This window comes from Stegodyphus dumicola, chromosome 4, assembly GCF_044657685.1.
Source record: "Stegodyphus dumicola isolate Sdum_Otavi_A_Nest chromosome 4, ASM4465768v1".
In the NCBI taxonomy this organism is placed as follows: Eukaryota; Metazoa; Arthropoda; class Arachnida; order Araneae; family Eresidae; genus Stegodyphus; species Stegodyphus dumicola.
Window position 1 is genome coordinate 28,758,111 of NC_140771.1, and position 25,392 is coordinate 28,783,502.

The 25,392-nt window shown below is 30.9% G+C and overlaps 2 protein-coding genes across 10 annotated transcripts in view; one reads left to right on the forward strand and one right to left on the reverse strand.

The window, feature by feature from the left end:
- The window catches only part of Rel (nuclear factor NF-kappa-B family member relish), a 161,206-nt gene that overhangs the window by 111,996 nt on the left and 23,818 nt on the right, over positions 1-25,392 (forward strand). For 6 of the 8 annotated variants that reach the window (XM_085814642.1, XM_085814640.1, XM_085814646.1 and 3 more), the window contains one exon: positions 4,973-5,365. The exons of 1 other annotated variant lie outside the window; for it this stretch is intronic. In XM_085814642.1, the coding sequence (XP_085670768.1) occupies positions 4,973-5,080 (108 nt within the window). In that variant the 3' untranslated portion in view covers positions 5,081-5,365. Of the gene's footprint in view, positions 1-4,972; positions 5,366-17,801; positions 17,942-25,392 lie in introns of those variants that run through there. One more of the 8 variants, XM_085814645.1, reaches the window with a different exon arrangement.
- The window catches only part of LOC118183720 (protein FAM13A-like), a 109,433-nt gene continuing 93,749 nt past the window's right edge, over positions 9,709-25,392 (reverse strand). For both annotated transcript variants that reach the window (XM_085814639.1, XM_035353314.2), the window contains 3 exons: positions 24,775-24,876; positions 24,629-24,683; positions 9,709-22,021 (listed from right to left, as the gene is read on the reverse strand). In XM_085814639.1, the coding sequence (XP_085670765.1) occupies positions 21,959-22,021; positions 24,629-24,683; positions 24,775-24,876 (220 nt within the window). In that variant the 3' untranslated portion in view covers positions 9,709-21,958. The remainder of the gene's footprint in view (positions 22,022-24,628; positions 24,684-24,774; positions 24,877-25,392) is intronic.

Sequence of the window (25,392 nt, forward strand, 5' to 3'; positions counted from 1 at the left end):
ACAGTTCATGATACTTCAAACAACTTGAAATTTGATACTTGTTAATTTATGTGGGATATGTTAATGTAATGTAATGATAATAATTTTATAATTTAAATAACTCATTGTCATCATATGAGCATAATCTAAAATGCACAGCATTTAACAACAAATTAATAAAAAAATAGCCAATTTCTAATTGCTTTCTTTTGTCCAGTTGCCTCCTTTTAAATCATTTAATACCATAAAGCTGTTTGATGAAAAAAAATAATTGGTATGTCCACATCAACATGTACATTTATAATGATGTTATAGAAAAAGTCACATGAGATAAATATTTAAAAACTTAAATATTCCTAAACAAATTAACTTTTTAAAATTTTATCTGGTATATAAGATAAAATAAAGAACATATTTACGTAATTTTGAATTTGCATAATTTTATGAAATTAACAGTTACATCTAAAAGGGAACTTTTAAAAATGCCTCGATAAAGCATTTCTTTTGTAGAGGTGAACTTTTAGTACTGATCTAATATATTTATAAGATTTTAAACTGAGTAACTTTAAGACAACAATAATAGACTACAATACATTGCAAGATTGACTGATAAGTGTAAAATTTTTACATATCATAATTATGTGTGTATATAAAACAGAAGTTACTCGATTAACTTGCATGCAAATTAATATTTTCTTTAACATTTTTTGGATAAACTAAATTTTAATAAATATGTATATATTTGTATTATCTGAAGATATGAATGCAATATTTGTGACATTAAACATTCATCTTCAAAGAAAATAAACAAAAAGTAAACTTCGTAACTATTGGAAAAGGTAAGTGTTCTACAATATCCCTCCTGGTCTATATTTAACAATTTTAAAATTTAACACACTCATTCAAATAATCTAAATGTATGATGTTTTCTTTTGCTCTACAGTCATTTACTGAATTTGGTAATTAACTATATTGTACTTTAAATAGAAATTAACATAGATATTCCCCATATTTTACGATACAAAAACTTATATATTTGGTATTTACCTAAATCTTCCCTATGTTTTCTTTGTATATGAGAATGACTTGGTAAAAATTTAGTCCAATGTCTTCTCTTTACTGTGTATAAGTGCACATTTTTGGTAAAAAATTTGCATAAATCTCTAATTACTTATTTACTGCATTTTTCGTAAAATGTGCTTATTTTAATCTCATATTTTTCATATAAATCTATGCAAAAATGTTCTGCATATTATGATTAAAAGATAAAATAATAATTTGATATCAAATTTTTACATATCCACCTTTTAGGTATGTACAGCAAAATGGAATATTTATAACTGGAAAATCTAAATGCAAAAAAATTAATTTCTATTCAAAAATTTCTTAACACTTAAAGGCTGAACATCACTTTTAATATTTCATTTCAAAGTGACTACAAAATATGCAATAAATTTTGTAAACTTGAGTTCTATGTTTTAAGTCAATTAATGCTATCGTGCATTTACATGGCATAAGAAAATGTCCTTCGGAAAAGCAAATAATTTATTTAAACAGGGTTCGTAGCGGTCCTTACAAGTGCTTATAAGTCCTTATATTTGAAAATAAAATATAAAGGCCCTTATAAGTGCTTACTTTTTCTTTAAAGCCTTTATTTTTTTGTTTTTAGTGCTTATTTTTTGCTTTTAGTGCTTTTTTTTTAATCCTTTTTTTCAATGAATGCTCATTTTTTCCCTGTACCAAAGCCACTAAATAAACAACTTTTCTTCCTTATATACAACGTCCGATGGTCAATCATACTCCTGGAAATTGCTGTTCCCCCCTTTCTCTGCATTAACGTAACCTATGGCGAGCGAGAGTACAGACAGCTGCACGTCGTTCTATTGGTCAAAGAATTGCGAAAACGGTAGAAAATTTCGGTACATTAAATAAACAACTTTTCTTCCTTATATGTAATGTCAGATGGTGAATCATACTCCCGGAAATTGCTGTCCCCCCCCTTATCTGCATAACGTAATCTATGGCGCGCAAGAGTACAGACAGGTGCACGTCGTTCTATTGGTCAAAGAATTGCGAAAACGGTAGAAAATTCCGGTACATTCGGTATTCTTTTCCTCCCACCCAAATACTACACATGTTTGAATTTCTATCAAGATTTTAATAATTTGCGTTCTCGTTCCGTGTGGTCAGTTCATATTCGTGTTTATTATGATCGTTATGCTTATATTATATATATATATGTATGAATATTTATAATAATATAGTTGCAGTGGCTGCTGAAGTGTAGATAAACTTCCGAAAATAGGTGTATTTTTACACGGATTAGCTTTCTAAGGAATAATATTCGGAATGGCTTAAATAAAAGGAAAGTAATCGAATAGTCAAAATAATTTTTTTTTTCTTTCCCCCTGCCAATACATTATACAGTACGGAGGTTGGGAGGTTCTCCCCTTTCTCTGCAAAATCTCTAATATTGAAGCAGCGGGCTCTTTTTTTTTTTTTTTTTTTTTTTTTTTCTTTCTTGTCACTGTCCAATCTGGATTGAATAGGACTAAAAGTTTTTGCGGTCTACCCAACCCAAGTGAATATTCCGTAAAATCAGTAATATTGAGGCAGCGGACTTTTTTTTTGTCACTGTCCAATCTGGATTGAATAGGACTAAAAGTTTTTGCAGTCTACCTAACCCAAGCGAAGAGTGATTCTATTTCGGAAATTTAACGCAGTCTGTTGAAAATTAGAATAAGAAACACCCCAGATTAGTAAGTCTCTTTCTTTTCCTTTATTTAGTTCTTTATTCTCTGAATACCGGCAGCTGTTGATTCCGATTGCGTAATATCACATGTGGAAGAATTACGCCGCACGTATTGCACAATACAGTGAGCGGTATTTTGCAGAGATAATTAATTTTGATGTTCAGTCTGAGATTTATTTATGAACACTTAAAAGAGTTTTACTGTTCTTTCTAAGCAGAATATTTCTCAGTTCCGTTGGTCTATTTTTATATGATGCACATATCGATCAAATGTCAAAATCATTTATTTAGCCGAGAAATCTAAAGAACGGCTACAATCTTCCCCCCCCTCCTCTTTTTCCAGTTACGCTCACCTGTACGGAATATTCGGCAATTTCCAAGTATGTGGGCTAGTTAAGCTTTTACTGTTAAAGGATGACTGCATGAAACAATTTCCCGTCTTCTGATTTCAGAAATGTGCCTCTTTTTTACTTAAATCACTTTGCTTGGAATATATGTTAAGGGAAAACTGTTATGCAATGAAAATTTAGAAAATACTCAGAATTTTGATTTAAGTTAAATTATTTAAATATTGATATGAGTGGAAAAATAAATTGTATTTATTATTAGGTGACAAACAAATACAATTAATATGGCTTATTATTATTTATTTTCTATATTTTGAACTGAAATTTCATCATTAAATCTTGTAATATAATTTAGCTCTGCATAGTTTTTTTCCCTTTCATTGTAAAGTAAATCTGTAAATTGAACTGGCATTTAAAAAAAAAAAAAAAAAAAAAAAAAAAAAGTTCATTGTTTTCCATGGTTGAGGTAATGCTCATTCTCTTAATAAAATATTACACAATGCAAATTGTATTGCTCATATTTTAAACTACAAGTCTAATTTTTCTTTTAAGGTTATGCAGTTGTGTATAATGTAATTAGACAGGTGCTTATTTTTTCCTTAAATGTGCTTGAAAAGTGCTTATAGGTGCTTATTTTTTTAACTAAAATGTGGCTACGAACCCTGTTAAAGTGTTATTTAGCAAAAATGAATTTAGTAAACAACTGTTTGCTGCAGATGTTTACCAAGTTTAAATTTATGAAATGAATTTAGTAAATAAAAATGCAAATGAACGATAGCATTAATTGATTTAAAACATAGAATTGATGTTTACGAAATTTATTGCACATTTTGTAGTCACTTTGAAATGAAATATTAAAAGTGATTTTCAGCCTTTAAGTCTTACGTAATTTTTGAACAGAATTTTTTTTTTTTTTTGCATTTACCAGTGCATTTAAATTTTCCAGTTATATATATTCCATATTGCTGTACATAAATAAAAGGCAGATATGTAAGAATTTGATATAAAAATGATTTTACCTTTTAATCATAGTATGCAGAAAGTTTTTGCATAGATTTATATAAAAAACAGGAGATTAAAATAAGTACATTTTACGAAAAATGCAGTGAAAAAGTAACTGGGGATTTATGCAAATTTTTTACCAAAAAATGTGCATTTATACACAGTAAATTGGAGAAGACATCGGATTAAATTTTTACCAGTCATTCGCATATGCAAAGAAAACAGGGAAGATTTAGGTCAATTACTATCAAATATATACGTTTTTGTACCGTAAAATACGGGAAATATATATACGTTAATTTGTATCAAATATATACGTTTTTGTACCGTAAAATACGGGGAATATCTACCTTAATTTTTACCTAATATATATTTTAATTTTTACTTAATATATACGTTTATATACAGTAAAAAATCGGGGAAATTTACGTAAATTTTTACTAAGTACATACGTGAAGCAAAAAATTGAGATTTACGTATATGCGATAAATATACGTAAATCCCTGAAATTTACGTATATTATATATACGTAAATCCCTGAAATTTACGTATATTATACGTAAAAGTTGCGAATGAACAGCAGTCTCTCGCGTAAATATACCTAAATTTTACGTAAAAGTTACGTATAGTATAACGTAAAAATATACGTAAATATTTACTAATTGCCACTGGACACTTTTTATGATATTTTTACGTTTAACTTGAACGTTTTTTTATACGAAAGGCCATTCGTAAATTGCACATATTTTTCTCGTGCAATTTACGAATGCATGCTGCCTGGGTATAAACTCTCATTATTCTGCAGTGAATGTTTATCAATGGATTTGGTGACATTGCTGCTTTATTTACTATATTCTTGTTGCTCATATATGATTTTATTTATAATTTTCAGAGAAAATATGATAACTATTGCGACACTTTAATGAAATGTCTTCATATTGCGGAACTTACAGATGCCATTGAAATACTCAACAAAAGTTCTGATAATATTGGAAATTAATGAAGTGATTAAAAAGTGAATGAAATGCTAGGAAAGTGTCAGTGAAATACTGTGCAAGTTTTCTTCAATGAATTGTTTTCCTAACCATTATAGGACTTTTTTAAATTTTCATATTTCATTTAATTTCGAATGTATTTAATGACTCATTTTTTACATTCCTTTGCCTGGTGAAACATTTTATGTTGTAAAAAAGCATTCAAGAGCTTTTATCTATCTTTTTTTAAAGTTTACAAACACTTGTGATTGTATATGTACTGTAGAAAGAATAAATTAATTAAAACATCATATTGCTTCTGTAAGTCAATTTTTAGCATTGCCTTGAAAAATAAATATGGAACTACCTGCTATTACTTGAAAAATTGCTTATGAATGGTAGGTACATTAAATAAGAGAACATAATATTTAGAAGGAAATACGTTAGAAATATTGTTAAAAAATGAGAATGATTTTCTCACATTATAATAGGAGGGGGGTACAGTGGTTTTCAACTAATGCATGCAATCAAACCTCTGTAATCCAGGTTTATTGGAACTGTAACCACTATGGAGAAATGAAAACTTGATTAACATCCTCTACATTTTAAATCATGCCAATTATTCTTGCAATAAAATTTTTTGAAATTTTTATGAGATTCTAAAGAGGTGCACAGAAACTCCTATTAATGTTTTAAACAGACTTTTTCATTACATGATAAAAATTTGTTTCTGTCAATTAATCAAAGATCTATTAATGTTTTAAACAGACATTACAAGATAAAAATTTGTTTCTGTCAATTAATCAAAGAATTCTTACAAGAATTTAATTTGTAACAAAAGTATTTATGGGGGAAAAAATTGAATATGCATTAACTTCGATATTTGTGCAAACTGTGAAATATTATCCAATTTTAAAAAGTCTTACCCATTTTTGTGATAGTCCTATAACTCTTACCAACCATTGCACAATTGTATTTTTGATCAACATAAGACCACAAGGGAAGCATCAGGACATTGCTCTGTATACACTGATAGGAAAAATTAAATTACCATGCGTAAACGCATTATGCGCAGAAAGTTTATAGCTTTGAGGTCCGGATTATACATTGGTGTGCAAAAATTAAGGACGAAGTCAAAAAATTAGCATATCAGCTGAACGAAGAGGCAGAGCGGACAGAAAGACCAATCAGGAGATTAAGTAAGGTGATGTACATGCGCAGATATGCAGGTAGACATAATGGGGGAGTGTCTGAGTAGTATAAAGCATGTTGTCGGTGTAAGATCAGTATTTCTGGCAAAGAGATTGCACGCCGTATAGCAGTTAAAATCACACCGAGTTGCTGCCTCAGCGAGAAATGGTGAATAATCAATCTATTAGACGACATCTGGATGCTTTTACCTGAGGTCGAATAATTAGGAAGTTGGAGGAAGGCCGCAGTGTGACAAGTGTGGCTGCAGAGTTCGGAATTGCTCACAGCATCGTTTCACGACTTTGGAGACAATTTCAAACTACAGGAACAGCTATCCGGGGGTTTAGTAGTGATCGTCCACGAGGAACCACACCCACAGATGACCGATATATTGCCTTACAGGCCAGAAGAAACAGGCGGCAGACAGAGGGAGAAATCGCTAGACACAAGACACAGGCGACTGGACGACCGATATCGCGTTTTACCGTGGCCAAGAAGACTGCACGGTGGTGGTCTGTTTGCATGACGCCCTGTACGGTGTGTACCTCTAACGACTGCCCGTTCGGAGAAGGCGTTCTCTGTGGTGCCGGGAACACCGGAATTGGAGAGACAATGAATGGGGACGAGTACTCTTTACAGATGAGAGCAGATTCAGACTGAGTAGCAATTCTCATCGCATACTCATCTGGAGAGAGCGGGGAAGCCGTAATCATCCCTCAAACATCATTGAAAGGGACAGGTATGGAGGTGGCGGTGTTCTCGTTTGGGGAGGCATCATGCTTGGTAGTCGTACAGACCTTCACATCTTCAACGCAGGTTCAGTCAACGGGACCCATTATTGTAACGAGATTCTTCTTCCATATGTGCATCTTTTTAGAGGCGCTATGGGTCCGCAGTTCCTTTTCATGGATGACAATGCACCATGTCATCGCACAGTAGCTGCCGAACAGCTCTTAGAGAGTGAGGATATTGAACGTATGGATTGGCCAGCACGATCTCCGGATCTCAATCCCATCGAGCATGTATGGGATTTTCTAGGCAGACGCTTGGCAGCTCATACCTTACCAGCAGTAATGATTCCTGAGCTTCGATTGGCGCTGCAAGACGAATGGGCAGCAGTACCTCAACAACTCATTGACACCCTCATTCTCAGTATGGGCAAATGCTGGGAAACCTGCCTAGCAGTCAGGGAAGATCATATCCCCTATTAAAGACCAGATGTTTCTTGCTGGTCTTTAATAGGGGATATGATCTCCCCTGACTGATCTTTTTAAAATCCATCACAGGGATGTTTCGGCCTTCAGTCGCATTGCGCTCCATGCTACTTTTTCAATAAAGCTTCTTTTTATCCCTCTGATTTCTCTTTTAGTAAGTGTTGCTTACATTACTCATGTCCTTATGTATTGGGGATCTTACGGTATTAAATGTGTTGATTTGGAAAGCTTTTGTACAAAGTTATATTGAAAAAAACCGTCTCGTCCTTAATTTTTGCACACCAGTGTAGATCATTCCGGATTAAAGACTTTGTACTGTATAAGGAATTCAATCGTGGTCGACGTTCACGCCAGGATGAATTCCGTGAAGGTTATCCAAAATTGGATGTGCCAGAAATTATCCATTCTGTGCGTGAACTGATAGAGCAAGATCGTCATGTGATATACCGTGAGATTGAGGCATCTTTGGGCATTAGTATTATGAGCATCAACAAGATATTGCAAGAACATTTGGCCGTAATAAAGATTTCTTTGCATTGGAGGTGCTATTGCGACAATTGTTTTCCTTTTTTCTTTGGATAAGTCTTTCTCATATAGAATTCTGCAGCGTGTCCTGCGTTGAACGATATGCTTTGGAAGAAGACGATGCACATTGCGTTTTATCGCTTTCTTAAGATTTAAATCAACTTTTATCATTTTGCTTACAGTGGACACCGAGCATTTTAATGATTTTGCAACTGTCCTTTGACTAGGGGGATTTCTTTTTAACATTAAACAACGTACCTTTGCAATAGTCGAAGATGTCCGTTTTTTACTTGGATACTTGTTTAGAATTTTTGTCCTACTTGAGGCTCCAATTTGACGTTTTTTTCCTTTCTTGTTGATGATATTATCTATCGACGCTTTATATAGCATATGACTTATGGAATGTTTTTCTTATTATTTGGACTTTAGAAGCCAAAATCCAACCGAGAAATAGACTACAGAGAACTATAACACATCGCTTGTGTTTTGGAAATCAAACACCAGGAATTTCAAAATTTAAAGCGAGATGCCTACTCGGGTTAGTTGCGTTTTCAACGGTTTCAGGCAGATGGAAAGATCTTTGTATGGAGAAAACTTCATGAATCTACAAATTCCATGCATCCAGCAGACTTTATATACTGTGTTGGTTTCTAAATAGTATGATGTTTGTTCAGGTCAAATTCATTAAGGCCCCTGGTATGTCTACAACCGTCTATTTTGGTGGATGGTTGCATGGATTTTTGGCGATTTACTTTGGCACGGTTTTTACAATCGTCAGCCATCTTGAAAAACGCTGTTTTTTTGTTATTTTACGCATAGTTCGAAACTTTAAAAATATAAATATTGTTAAAAATAACGGATTAATTTTTTGTTGAAAACGTTGATTATTAAAATGACAGGCAAATGTAAATAAATACATTTACTACGAGTATAAAATACTAAAGTAAGGTTGAATTATTACTTTTATATAGCACAGAAATAGAATAAAAACACCGCTATAAAAACATTGCACCAACGTTAATTGGATTAAAATATTACTTAAATTGAATATCGAATTAAAAACCATCATACCAACTTTAAAAGAATTAAAATATTACTTAAATTCAAATACTTTGAAACTAAGTAAATAAGAACGTTTCGTACACTAGAGCTAAAATGACAGCAATTAGTTTATTGCCGATAAAAAAGGAGGAATGTCTAATACTTTTTTTTACCGTTACAGTGGTTATTTCTTCCACCGTGACCACAATACCATATACGGCCGTTCTCAGAATCGGCTCTTTTATGATCTTTATATGTGATCCACATTTCTCGCACTTCACTGAAGAAGCAATTAGCGAGGTTTCCTCCAACAATTTAAAATAAATTTCCTCTGAGCCTTCTAACAATTTATAAATAACCTTTGATTAGGAAAGCCAGGTTGGCCAAAATAAGGTCTCAAAGGACAATTTTTTGATTCCGATACCAATAATTCTTGGTACTTAACAATAACAACATTAATCTTTGAAAGGGACATATATGTTCACTACTAAATCTAAGGAATTCAAAGAAATGAATAATAAAATTTTAAAATGGTGCGGTAATGTACAAATATTCACAATCAGGAAGCTGATTACAGTTTGTTAATGCACAAATATTCTGTAACCAATCAGGGCTCTGATTACATTATGCCTAGAATTAAAATTATTTAAATAATCATACATAATAATTTCATTTTAAAAAAATTGCAAAACTAAATTGTATTTTAATATTTAACAGCCATAAACAATGTTTAAAACATTAGATTAAATTTACAGATATTAAAACTAATTACATTTAAAGCAAGGTGACGTCATTGATTACATCATCCACAACATACATTATACAAACTATAAACAATAAAATTTTTATTTCAAATCAAAATGCAAAATTAAATTGATTTTTAATATTTAGAAGCCGTAGATAATATTTAAAACACGGAATATATGCATAATAAAACGCATTATTTTTTAAATAAAATAATAACAAAGTATCGGTTACCATAAATAACTTGTCCAGCAATGGGTTTACCATAAGTACTATCGCTCGCCAAAGAGAAAAAAAAAAAAAAAGCCAAAATCTGTGCTACCGTCTACCAAAGTAGCACCGCGTTGGATCCCGCATAATCTGGCAAACACTCAAAAGAAAATTCATGTCGATTGGTGCAAGAAAATTGTTGGAAAAATGCTTTCAAGATGCATCAAAGGCTTTGTATAACACCTACACAGGTGACGAATCATGCATCTATGCATATGACTGGGAAACAAAATAGCAGTCAACTGTAATGGTCTTCCAAGACAGCCAAATCCAACAAAAATTGTTCAAGAAGAAGCACATCGAAGCAAATATTTGCCCGTTTCCTTCGATATCACCACAACAATGGCGTTAGAGCAACACCGAATGGTACACGACAATTTGTTTGCCAGAAGTCATCGGGAAAGCTTGAAAAAGCAGAAGAGAAGGCGAATCATTCTTCATCATGACAATGCGAGGTCTCACACATCAACTCAAACAAAGGAATTTTTGACGGGCCAAAAAATCAAATTGATGAGTCAACCGCTGTACAGCCCTGATTTGGCACATCAAAAATAAATTATGTGGTCAGCGATTTGCGACGCCTGAAGAAGTGGTTGATACAGTCGAAACACAGGTTTTGGAGTTACCTCAATTGGAGTGGAAAAAGTGCTTTGAAAATTGGTTCAAACACATGCAAAAGTGTATTGATCTTCTTGGAGAATATTTTGAAAAACAATAAAACCAATTTTGATAATAAGCATTTGTTTTTTCAGTATTAGGCCAGAAATATAAATAGTACCCCTCAATTACATGTTTAAGGATTAATCAATAAAAACCTTCCAGTTATGCATTAAACTTGGAAGGAATTTTTAATTTTCACACATAGCTAAAAGATAAGCTATTGTGTAAAATTTAATAACTGCTCAGAGAAGCATTTAGAAACCATGCATCTTTTTATGACAAAACTATTTGACAGTTATAGAATAAAAAGTGTAAAACCTGTTCGTATATATGTTTAATATTGTTATAGCATTTATATCTAGGCATAAAGTATTTAAGTGGCATTAATATTCAATAAATATGTTTTGTGAATGAAGTTAAATGGAAAAGCTAATATTAAATACATTTTGTCAATGCATAGAATTCACCCCCCCCAAAAAAAAAACTGTCAGACTATTACATCAACTCACCTCCCCCAAAAGACATTTACGTACTGAATTTTTTTTTTCTTATTTTCAGCAAATTATTAGCTTTTCATAATGTAAAAATAAACTTCATTAGATTGTTTTGAATTAAATTCATACTTTTTTGAGGTAAAAAACATCACAAAAATCATATAAATTATATTAAAAATTGAGTTAGAACATATTTAAAATTTCTTTTAATATTCAGAACAACAGGAATAGCTAGTTTATTCATAATAACTGAAAAATTGATATCATAAGAAGGAAAAGTTAGGCTTTGATTTTGGTTAATAAAGGGCAATAAATTTTATTATAATTTAATACATAGCACCAAATTTAAACATTTCTAGCTATATAAATCTTATAATAAAAATGCACATTCAAATAATATAGCACATAGGTTATCATACGAAAATGCTATAATTAACAATCATAAATTAAAAACAAAAATAAAATTACTGCATGCTCTGTATAAGGACATTTTTGTACTTTCAGGCATCAAACAATAACATAAATGCAAATAACTTCTTTCTTTTAATACCGGGATCAAGAAAACAATGACTTAAGTATATAAACAATAATATATATATTTTTTCTGTACACTTCATATATTAAAAAAGGATTTATTAAAATTAAAACTTACAATTTTATGAGTCAAAAACCTATTTAATCGAAAAAGCAATTTTGGATTAAATTGCTTTGGAGGGGGGGAGGAATGCAGTGGAGAAATATGTATTTACAATTAACATTCCTTTAATAATATCAAATATCACAATAAAATATATAATGTGAATGCAAAAAGGAAATCTTGAGTATGTTATGCTGATGTACCTAAGTGGGAATATTTGGATTTAAAAGTATATATTTATGTATATATACAAATATATTTGCAAATCTGTACATTACATTCAAACCACTGTATAGCTTACTTCTGAAACAAAATTTTACACTAGAAAACAAAATATTTGCAAGCATTTTTAAAGGAACAATGGGGAATGAGACTTCGTATAGATTTTTGTCATTCATTATAAAAATTTTAGTACTGTATAAATATAAGGACAGAACTCAAATACTAATTATCTTAGCATCAGGACCCACTTAAATACAATAAATGGATAACAGGTTTCATGATAAAAAGAAAAACTTGTTAAAAATATAAAACTGATATACATGCAATAGTGATTTTGTAAATATATTACAGCAGAAATTTTATTTATTTTTCATATTATTTTTTAAACAATTTTGAGTACTTCTGGGAAAAGGTAAATTATGCAATTATTTCCTTGCTTATACAATTTATGTGGATCCTTTGATTTCAAAGATTGGTGCAGTCTTTGCTATCACTTTAAAGTATTTGCTTTAAGTGCTTGTAAATAATAAAAATTTGCTGTTATATGTCAATCAGTTAAAATTAAAAAACAAAGTGTCACATCATTCATGTTGAAAAAAAAATTAAGTTTTAAAAAACTCTAAACAATCAAAGTAATATTTTATAATACATAAATAAATAAATTTACCGCATATCATTGGAGCTACTAAACACAATTCAGCAAAATAGTTTTAAAAAAGTGTGTAATCTTTTGGATGTGTACCATTCTGTCATATGAATACTTGCTTGTCGCATTTTTTACAAAAATACAGAGCCCTCCCTTACATAGCATGGTGTCACATTATTTTTCACTATACATTTTTTAGTTTTATTGTTTTGTAAATTTAATCAATTTTTCGTATTACCAAATATCCATTTGGAATAAATAAGTGATAAAAACCTCTCTAAAAAAATGCTTTCATAATATGTATTCTATAAAAATGGCTTTTATATTACTGCATATATCTGATGCATTTTTTATTTCAAAATTTTGCTGATTTCTTTGAAACAAATCTTCAATTTATTAGGAAACATTTCTTGTTTATTTCCTGGTTATTCCTTAACAATACACGCTCTTCTTCTTCCCCCCCCCCTTTTTTTTTTTTTGTGTGTGTGTGTGTGTAAGGGGGCTTAGCATATTTAATCATATCTGTGATAACTTACTCAAAACCACACATTTTATCATTGAGATATTAATGATTCTTGATAAAATATATTGTTCTCTTACCCCAAGGCCTATCAGCGGCTGAGCAATAAAGTCGCTGAACACTAATAGTTCTGACTTGGATTTTATTCCAGGTCAACAGGCTGGTTGCATGGGTGTTTTCATAGTCTTCCCCAAGCATAATGTGTATTCTCTTAGAAAGTCCTCCATGAAGGCATCCCTCCTCTTAGGCAGATAGCCCTCACATGCTTTGCCATAATTAAATAAACTAAACTTCCCCCAATCATTATTTCTTTCATTCGACAAAGGTCTAAAATATATTGCATTATTACTTATTTTCTGCACATAGATGTTATTTAAAATTACAAAAAAAAAAAAAAAAAAAAAAAAAAAAAAGAGAAATAGAAATAGAGTTGCATAAAACGAAATGCAAAAGGTGTTTGTATAGAGTTTATATACAACACAATAGATGTCCAAGATTCAACTAACTAAATAGGATGGAATGCTGATTAAAATAAGGGAATAATGATGATTTCTGCACTCTATAAATTCAGGACAAATTTTTAGAAAATTCACACAGAAAAAGTGAAACTGTTGTACTTTTTGCAAGAGATCACATTACAAAATATTAAAGATCCTGTTTTGACAATACATTATTATTATTGTAACGATTACTGTAATATGGTTATTTTGTTTGTTTAAAAAATCACCATGAAATTTGTGCTATCAAAGATGCCTTAAAATCTCTCTATGTTTGAAAGTTGTCGTATCTAATGACGCATGGCAGACAAATTCATACTAAAAAGGGCACATTTGATTATGATGTAATTCAAATTGCAACTCAAATGTCAATCAATAATATGCGGATTTGGTGACAGATCACTTAAGCAGCTTATTTCCTGATGTCTTGCATAAAACTACAAAATTCATAAAAATTATTTTTGTGTGTAAGTTGTTTGTTAAATTCTTAAATTACAATGGTAAATTACAATTGTAAAATTAGAAAAGCTTTCATAAAAGTTGAGGTACGCTGTATCAGTAACCTGATAGTTGGAGTCATTAAACAGAAATAAAAAAGATTTTTCATTTTGAAAGGAAATAAAACTTTTAAAACAAAATTTTTGTCTGCATATTTTTAAATGTTCTTAAGTTAATAAAATTTATTAAAACATGCACTCTTCGTATCAGAAATTTGGGAATACTTAACAAGCAGAACATCACATTTTTATGAACAATCTGTGAAAGCCTGTTTCGGATAGAAACTATTTATGCAGTGCCTTCTTATCCAAGTTTCATTGTATTTATTATTTCTCAAAAATTTCATACTCATGGATATTATGTGTCAGGAGTAAATTTTTGTACAATTTTTTTAAGCCTTGAATAAAATAAAACTTTAAAATATTTCACGTTGTGATATCTACAAACAACTTACCAAACTTAAAACCATTAAAATGATTTAGTAATATGTTTACCTACGGTAGCATATTAACCGTTTGAGCGCCCTGATTAGAATTATCCGGTGATGATATTTTTAAAGAGCTGTTTTTGTACCTCTTATTATTTGTTTGATTTTACATTTATGCAAAAATACCTTGAAACATAAAGTCATATGTGCATTATATGTTGTTAAGTTATTGCTATTTTTATTTGAAGGCTATATATAAATTCTCATCAAATGAACAAAATTTAGTCTGCATTTTACAGGATCCATTCTTAAATTACAATGGTAGGATAAGTGTTAATACTGATGTACATATAGTTAGTCAGGATTATCCTTAATCAATAGTTACAATTTATGGTTGCAAATTTACAGTAAATGCATTTTTTTTTTAAGTTTATATATACAGTACAAAGTCCGAAATCCATGCGTCCAATATTCAAAATAACCTGATATTCAGACCAACAGCAAAAAATAATTAAAAATCATCCCCCAACAGTGTCTAGGAATACAGACTATAGCAGGTGTATCGTAAATGCGATTTTTTTGTGGAGTAACTGAGTATTCCTGCATGTCATTTTCAAACACCTGCTGGCTAGTTGCACTGAGACCAATAATAATGCATTAATTGATATTGGCCAGCATTACAATTTCAGCCCTTAAATAGTTGTGTGTGGGGGGACAGCACTGTACAATTTTCTGCCCAGTACAATCTCTATTGGTCCTTGATAGAGCTGCTCGATACGTCCCTAAATTCTAAAAGTTTCGCTGTCCCTCGATTCTATTGCCCAATGCCACTCCCAAATTCTAAAAATCCTGACACCCAATGTGACTGCACCAACTGTACTTGCTCTGGCATGTTTATCAAAACATCTTGTGGGAATTTAGCATTTTCATATCTGATCTAAAGAAGAAACAAAGCCCTAATGTTGCCATGTCTACCTGTCATTATATTAGATTTAAACTAATGTTCTGAAATCTGGTAATCACGACAATGTCAGATCTTGAACTTTGTTCTGTAACTCCATATCCAGGGCTGGATTAACCATTAAGCAATAGAAGCATGTGCTTAGGGTATCAAGGAAAAAGCGCATCAAAAGACTTCAATGTGCAATGCAAGGTGCAGCTTCAACAAAATCGAGATAAAAAGAGAAGGAATGAACAAAAAGCTGATATAAATATATGAAACGGTACCAATTGAAGTGCTGAGTGTTCCTCTAAAAGTCATAATCTGGTTGCTGACCATGTCCACAAAAGTCCTTCCATGGCTTTTACTTTGGAAAACCTTTTGGTTATACACAGATACTTTCAGCTATAAATATGTTATATTCAGTACAAAGTCCAAAATCTAAACGTCCAATATCCGGAATGATCTAAAATCCAGACCTCAAAACCACCGTTTTTCTCATAGGCTTTACGCATGCGCATTTAATTTCCCCCTCTAGATTCTTAATTTCACTTCAATACTAAATAAAATACCTTGTTATTGAAGAAACAATCATTTTAGCATAAATTTGTACGATCAATAATTTGACTCGATTGCTGCATATCTGCTTGGCACACATCTCAAACCGAAACATTCTATATAGATACATCATTGATCTGACGCCAACCTGGCAAATCATTATTTATTATACTTTCCTTTCATTACCGTATGTTTATCAAAACATGACAACTTGAGTAATGCCTAAACAATTTTGTTTATATTAGTAATTGAATAATATCTGTGTATAACCAAAAGGTAACCTTTTATGTTGACATTACACTTGGCGATGATTACAGATTTAAGTTAAAAGCGCTAATAAATGTTGACGCGGGAAAATTTACCAAAACTTTCTTTCCATATGTTAAACATAGATTTTTTTTTATGATACTCATAGACCCAAAGATTACATTTAGGGCTATTTGAATTAAGAATAACTGATTTGTTATTCACATAAACAGAACCAGCGCCAGGGCTCATATGCCGCACAATCGCAAAATTTAGGACCCACAGAGACTACATCATGCGGTAAGATATCTTAGGCCTTCAATAAGGCTTAAGTATATGTGGGAATTTATTTATTCAGAACTCTGATAAGCCTTAAGCATGTGCAAGAAATAGACATAAGTTATAATAAATAACTAAGTTAATACAATTCAGGCTTAATTGTATCAGTGTGCGATAGAAGCAAGATAAAATTTAACGGAACAACTTGTCGTTAGTCGCCAAGCTCATGATGCATAGCCAAATATGTATAGTGAAGGATAGCTAAATTTGATGAAGATAGCCACTAATTTTAAAGGTTTTCGGATATCGCAATCGATATATCTAGCTCCGGCCTTCAATAAGGCTTAAGTATATGTGGGAATTTATTTATTCAGAACTCTGATAAGCCTTAAGCATGTGCAAGAAATAGACATAAGTTATAATAAATAACTAAATTAATACAATTCAGGCTTAATTGTCTCAGTGTGCGATAGAAGCAAGATAAAATTTAACGGAACAACTTGTCGTTAGTCGCCAAGCTCATGATGCATAGCCAAATATGTATAGTGAAGGATAGCTAAATTTGATGAAGATAGCCACTAATTTTAAAGGTTTTCGGATATCGCAAAATAAAGGTGAAATTTTCCAATTAATGGATTTTGTAAAGAAATGTGGAGAAGCGGTAATAAATGATGATGATATAAAAGAAGTTTTTCATTGTGATGACAATGCTTCTAAATCATCAATCAATTAGTGAATGGCAAAATCTGTAGTATGGTTCTAAATCCAGAAAATACCGTTACCAATAGTGAAGAAAGTGACAGAGAAGTTACTGAAAACGAGAAAATTTCAATTGACAAGTGAGTTGGAATTCTCGAAACAGCAGTTACAGGACTTCAACAATGTAATTAAACAGGAAATTATGTCTGTCTACAGAGTTAAAGAGAAATTATTAGCACAAAAAATGAAGCAACTTACATTGAAAGAAATGTTTAATAAGGTAAATAAATAAATATTAAGCTTTTTTTTGTAAAGTTTGATACCTTTTAGATCATAAATCCTTCATTATTTCATAAATCATGATTTCATATTTTTAATTTTATAATTCCTACATGTCATCTTAAATTTAAATTAATTTTATAATTTCTACATGTCTTAGATTTAAACTGATGATCGAATATCTGGAAAAATCAAAATCCGGAATCGCCGAAGTCCCAACAAGTCCGGATTTCGAACTTTGTACTGTATGATGCATATTTAAATTAAAATATTTTGATGTTTTAAATTATATGATGACATTTTTAAATTATAAAAATCAATGCTGTAAAAATTATGAAACCTGACTTTATATATTTTCCCAGTCCCGATATTCTTATTTAGAAAAATGTTATATTCATTATAAAAATTGTAATTTCCATATGACAAATATTGAAGTTTAAAGTTGGGCATCATATTCAGGGCCGTTCACAAATTTAAGAGAAGTGATTGTATTTGTGCTTAACTAAAATGCCAGTTTAGGGAAAGATTTCTGATGTTGACAGTCTAAGTGATGAGTATTCTATCCATATTATTGTGAAAAAGCATTAATCAACTCCCCTTGAAATAGAAGTGATTTGAATAAGTTGCAAACACTGTATTTACAGTGTATTATTTAATTAATGAATTATTTATTTGTTTCCATAACTTTTTTTTTGCTAGAACTGTAGTTAAATAATTACATAAAATAAGAAAAAAAATTAAATAAAAAGGCAATATATATGCCTTGTGACATAAATCTCATGCCAGATAATGGTAGTTATGCTAACCACAGGGTTAATGTTAAGATAACTGTTATCTTATTTTAAATAAATATAAGCAAAAACAGACAACTGTTTTCTTATTTTTAAATAAATATAAAGCAAATACTTCAGGTAATAGTAGAAATGTAAAGAAACAATTCTGCACAGCAAAGCATTTAGAAATGGCACTGCAATATAATAATTACAGAGACTGCTGATGATAACATTTTTCTCAGTGCAGAGTAAATTTATTGCAACTTTAATTTTCATATAAAATTGTACAAAATTGATTAAAATGTAATATTACAAAATTAATGACTTTTTCATCATAATTAAATAATTAAATTTACAAAGTTTAAAGGATAATACTTGTAATAATAATACATTGCATTTGGCAAGTTAATAACCTTTGCATTCCAATCAATGACTTATGGGAAACTTTGCAACATTCTAAAATTTAAATTTGCATGTTTGATTTGTATTATGAATCCCACATCTGCAACTCTGTCATCCAAACAGATGGTATGCATTTTGATTTAATATGCATACACATTATGTTATGCAGTTTATTTAAAAAAAAGATTGCATGAGCAATGGCTGATCATCAAATTACTGTTCCATTAAAGTGAATGAAATAAGACTTCAGACTGTGATACCTTTGGTCCTATAGCACACCTTAATAAAAACATATGCAACAAAAGTTTTTATACAACTCACCCCCCTGGGGAGGTTTGGTCAAACAAATAAAAACTTTTTAGATAACTGATTGCTTCTTCTACAGCTGACTGATATCAAAATGAAATGTTTAGATAAGATGCAGAGAGTAAAAGGGGGAAGAAGAGAGGATGAGGTATTTTTCCATATGCCTTTGCTGTTGGGGCAGATAGTGTCTCACTATTACCTTACTAGTTAAGCTGGGGAAATAGTAAATACAGTAAAGGCATTGTTGAGATTGATTCAGAATCACTGACCAACTCATGGAAATCATCTGCTTTCTTGAAAATTTTTTATTGAATATAGGAAGCAAATCATTAGTTGATATTGATGATAAAAAAACTCATTCATGAATTTTGGAAAAAGTGTCTGTTATTCTCTTTCAGGGGTGATTTCCTACTTTTAAAACATACGCGTTGAAAGGTTAATAATGGTATAAGGTATCATTCAATAAAATTCTTTCGGTCATTAATTTAAAATTCTTACATTTCTATAAGTAGCCATATTAGTTGAGATTTTCAATGTAAATTAAAAAAAAAAAATACTTATGTCAGAGAACTTTTAATGCCAAATCATAGCTTTGAAATTAAAGCCAGACCATAGCAAAAATATACTATCTTTAATTGTTGATTTCACTTCAGGTAAAAGTATGCAAGCTATATACTTCTGAAAAGACTTGCTTCCTGTAAATGTTTTTAAGCTTAAAAAGGAATGATTGAGGGAAATTTCTTTACAAAAGGCCCATATAAAAAGTACTACTTCACATATTTTTATTAAAATCTGCCATATGACCATAACTGTTACAATCTGAAAACCTACATTACTCAATTTATTTCTTAAAGTAACCAAAGGCCTATAAACAATTAAAAATCTCTTGAATGACCAACCATTTAGGAGACAGTTATGTACTTTTTTAAAACATTCTGTTGTCAATCAAATGCAAATAATTAGTTCTGTTTGCTTCCACAGACAATTTTTAGTTTTCTAAAAAAGTGTTGCTAAAATATGCTGAAGTTGCTTATCAGTCAGAAAATGATTTATCAGAAAATGCTTGGAATGCAAAGGCTTCATAGAAAACTTTAATCATGTAATTAATTACAAAATTAAATCTCCTGAAATGATATGCTTTTATGCAATACTGGTGAGACACTGATTTCTCATTCAAATATTAAGAATTAGCTAAATTAGTGAATATTCTTTTTTAATTTAGAAATACTAAACAGTCATTTTTTACCATTTGTCCAAATTTGTACTTAGAGTTGTTATTTTGAGTACAGATCTTCGTTCCTAATTTGACCTCTGTATTACAGTGTTACAAATATTTCTTGATTTTGTAATTTATTTAAAAAATATTAATAATTTACCTAAATAAGTACTAAATAGTAACACATGGCAGCTGTTTAAAATTTATATTTTTTTGCCAGTTGATTCATAAGGTAAGGCTTAGTACCTAGGAAACTTCATTTTTTAATGATAAATTCCATAATTCAGTAAATAACTAAAGTGATGCTGTGAATTAAGTGTTGAAACAAACATGAAATCTCATCCATGAAATAAACAATTAAGATTCCAAAAGCGTGTTTTCATCTAAAGAAGAGCTAGCTTGGCATTTTGGTTTCTCATCTTGGGATAATATAGATGAATAAAACAGAATAAAAATATAAAGATAAAACTTCTACTGAAAATATGATCACAGATAAAACTAACCCTACACCATATTGAAAGAGTGGATGAAAATATTCTCTTAGTGTGCTCTGCCTATTCATCAACAAATTGATACTGATGTCAATTCAGAAACGCACTGAAAATAATGGAAAATATTAGCTTTCAAACTTCAGCATTACCCTTGATAATATGGAAAAATGTTTAAGCCTTCAAAACAGTTTAAGTATATTAGTAGTGAAAAATTAACCAGTCTAACAGATATGGGATAGGTAAAGAAATTCATCCATTAACACAAAACAATGAAAAGAAACAATTTGAATTCATTATAAAGCATGGAGAGAAGCAAGTTTTGTCCAATATCCAATATTTGGAATAAATTCATAATGAATTGTCAAAGAGCTATATTCCAAATTTTGATCTCTAGATAAACTGTTATTTCCTTGGAAGTCTACATGTTCTTTCATTTTATGCCAAACAGAATAATGTATAAATCAAAATTATATTTTTTTGCCAAATGTATCAGATGTGGTAAAGTACATTGTGGATCCATTCCTGGATCAAAATTTACAGTTGCAAAGTACTATAAAATTTTTAGAATCTCTTGAAATTATGAATTTTAAATTAAATGGAAGAAACATTGCATTTTTCTGTTAAGGGATCTGAATTGTTGTGTAAGGAAAATGATCAAATACAGCATCAAGCAGAAAAGTATTTCTGCTTTTACGCTTCACTTGGTATTACTCTTTATGTTAGCTTTTTTCATTGAAATTTATTGATTAAAAACACCAAATTAATGCTAAAAATTGTAATGTCACAGCAAGTTCAAAGAAATACATTTTTTCTATAATGGTAAAAAATGATCGCTTTGTCTTTCTACATAGCAAAATTTGCCTGTACTTCTAGTGTTAACACATATCTATTGATGAGAGATGGGAAGCTATTGAATATAGGAACTCTTGAACTCTAATGCTAAACTAAATATGGTACATGTTGCCACAAATTCCAAATGAAGTATAAATAAATATACACACTGCATGCACATAAGATATTTATAATAATTTTTCACGATGTTTCAAACTTGCTTGAAACCTTTCATATATGACTAGAAAATGATAAAAAAATATGATTTTGAAGGCTGAAGCAGGCCACAACAGGACACTCAGCAGTTCTGCTCACGTTTAGCAACTAAGGCTTCTAATAATTTGAGCTTAGCTTTGGTATTCTGAAACCATGAGGACAAATAAGTAAATAAATTAAAATGTGAATCACAGCAACAAATCTAATACTTACATGCTATACAAACTTTAATCTGCTTAAAATAAAGCATTATAGTGCTCTAATTAGGCATGAATCACGAGTCTATGTTAATCAAAAAAGCTAGTTATGCATATTCTGAACAGTGCCATTATGGAAAATTATCCAAGTATTTAATAAAATCTTATTTATACCTTTCAGTAGTATACGAGGCGTATTCGGAAACTAAGTACCGTTTTGAAAAAAAAAAAAAAAAAAATAGTGAAACAATTTTTTCGAATCCAATTTTTTTTTACATGAAAATACATGTCTTAAACTATTTTTCAACATAGTTTCCGCCAATGATCAAACACTTGTCATAGCGGGTAACCAGTTTTTGTATACTATCGTCAAAGAAACTTCCCGCCAGTTTCGATAACCACGACTCCACAGCATATTTCGTGTCATCGTCAGATCCAAAGCGCTTGCCACCAAGCTCGCGCTTCATATGCAGGAACAAGTGATAGTCGGACGGCGCCAAGTCCGGGCTGTACGGCGGGTGATCGAACTGCTCCCTATGAAACTGTCGAATTAACGATTGAGTGACACCAGCAGTATGGGGCTGAGCATTGTCATGGAGCAACACAATTCCTTTACTGAGCATTCCTCTTTGTTTGTTTTGAATGGCACGCCTTAGTTTTGTTAAAGTCTCACAATATCGTGCCACATTAATGGTTTCACCTCTGGGAAGAAATTCAGTAAGCAAAACGCCTTTCCTATTCCAGAAGACTGTGCACATGATTTTTTGTGATGACATTGTCACTTTGAACTTTTGTTTTTTCGGAGAATGAGTGTGTCTCCACTCCATCGATTGTTGTTTCGATTCTGGTGTGAAATGACACACCCAAGTTTCATCACCTGTCACAATTTGGTTTAAAAAGTTTTCTCCTTCATCACTGTACCGCGTGAGAAATGTCAGGGCACTACCAAGTCGCTTTGTTTTGTGAACATCAGTGAGCATTTTTGGAACCCATCGAAAACAGAGTTTGCGATAATTCAAGCGGTGAGACACAATTTCGAACAAAACAGTACGTGAAATTTGTGGAAATGCCTCTGAAAGAGTTGTCATTGTGAAGCGTCTGTTCTCATGAATTGATTCATCAACTTTCCTTACCAAATCATCGGTGACAACAGAAGGCCGACCACTCCGAGCCTCGGCGTGGATATTTGTTCGACCTGCATTAAACATTCTTACCCACTTTCTCACCATTCCATCACTTATCGCGTATTCGTCGTTAACCTCTTAACTGCCGCGGGTGATAATATATATATCCCTTCCTCAGCCGATGCGTTAACTGCCCCAGATGCGCAGCCGATGCGTTAACTTTGCGAATAATTTTAGGTGTAGCAGCGCAAAGCAAATGATAGCAGTTTGGAAGGACGTATATATACGCCTGGGGCAGTTAACGCATCGGCTGAGCAAGGCGTATATATACGCCCGCGGCAGTTAAGGGGTTAACTTCTGTCACTTGACAATAAATTTCAGCCAGTTTAACATTCCTCGTGTTCAAAAATTTAATCACGGTCCGAATCTCACAGTCAGCGGGAGAACTAATTGTCTTAAACATTTTGAATGTGCACAGCAAACTGAAAACACAACACAGAGCAACCAAAATGGCGACAATTGAAAGTCAGTGAACAAGAAAGACTAGTGCGCATGCGCGGGACGCCTACCACAGCGCTGCGACAGCACTAGAATGAAACGGTACTTAGTTTCTGAATACGCTACGTACAATGTGAATTTTAAACTTCATTTTGGACTACGAGCTTTACTGATAATCATGTGTACCCAAAATGACTTTTGAATGGTGCATCTCTTTCTCTGTTACAAATATATATTTATACCAAAAGTTATTAAAAATATGTCCATTAGTTTTTCAGAAATTTTAAATAATGTGCAAGTTATCTTAATTTTACACACGGGTAATATATGTTTGCACGTATGTAAGAATAATCAGAATGGTAAGAGAAATATAATCAGAATGATAAGTATTATCAATGGTAAAAGAAATGCATAAAAGAACAATTATGTCAAGGATATTTTACTTACATGCATTGAATTTAATTAAAAAAAATTATGTCATATATTTAAAAAATTGCCTTTTCTCAACATTTTAGTTAAATTATTCATCCTTAATGCTTAAGCTTAATAATTTTATCAATCTCTGCAAAATTTCAAAGAAGTAATTTTAAGATTTTAATAATTATGTTTTAAGTAATCTATTTTGATACAATGTTGAAATGGTCAAGTTTTGTAGATGGAGAAATAAGTAAAATAAGTTTTCAATCATGGTAAAAATTCTGAAATTAAAAAAAATAAAAAAAATAATAATAAATAAATAAAAAGAACACATTTTACTGTATTATAAATACAAGCAGAATTTCCCACTTGACCCTACACAAAATGAGGAATAAAAATTTAACTCCCAATTCTCTCTAATTAAAAATTTTTGCAGTATCTTTTACAACAGCCACAGAAATTCTGAATTTACACTGAATTTTTTAAATCATATACAGCATACGGAAAGTTTCTCACCTTATATGCACTATAATGTGTTTCCATAACACGTTTATCTTCCCTTTGCACCTTACTATAAATGAAATGAATGCACAATAATGAATCATACATATATAATTTTAACTGTAATCAATCTACATTTAAAAAAATCCACAATTTCTTACCGTCCATGTTCTTTCTTAAACTGATCTTCAAAATCTCTGAGTAATTTCCTTAGCCTACGTTTTTCATCTCGCACCATATTCAGTTCATCTGTTAATTCTGACCTGCATCATAAAACTGGACTTAAAGATTTTGGAAAATTTATATATATTTTTTAAATTTATATATATTTATATTTTTTAAATAATATTTATTTATATATATTTTTTATATTTTTTAAATCAAAAATAAATCACATGATAATAAGGACAACAAAATTAGCCTTCTCCCCCATTCAAAAAATTACATGAATCTTTTCAATAATCGAAATGAAATAGACGTGAAATTAACTGCAGCATTACTAAGAATAAAAATAACAACCTATAAATAACAATATGATTCCAAGTATAGTAGTTTAAAGTATTTCATACACAATCACTCGTTGTTAATTAAAATCCTTGACTTTATAGTAATTCACCTCACAATGACAATTTTTTCTCATAAACATTCAGTGATTTTTACATCAAAATTGTTGAAAATATAATACAGGAAATTACTACTAATCAATGAATTTTTTATACCCAAGACCACAAGAATATACTTTAAAATTATGTAAAATCCATGTTTTAAATTCGAACTGA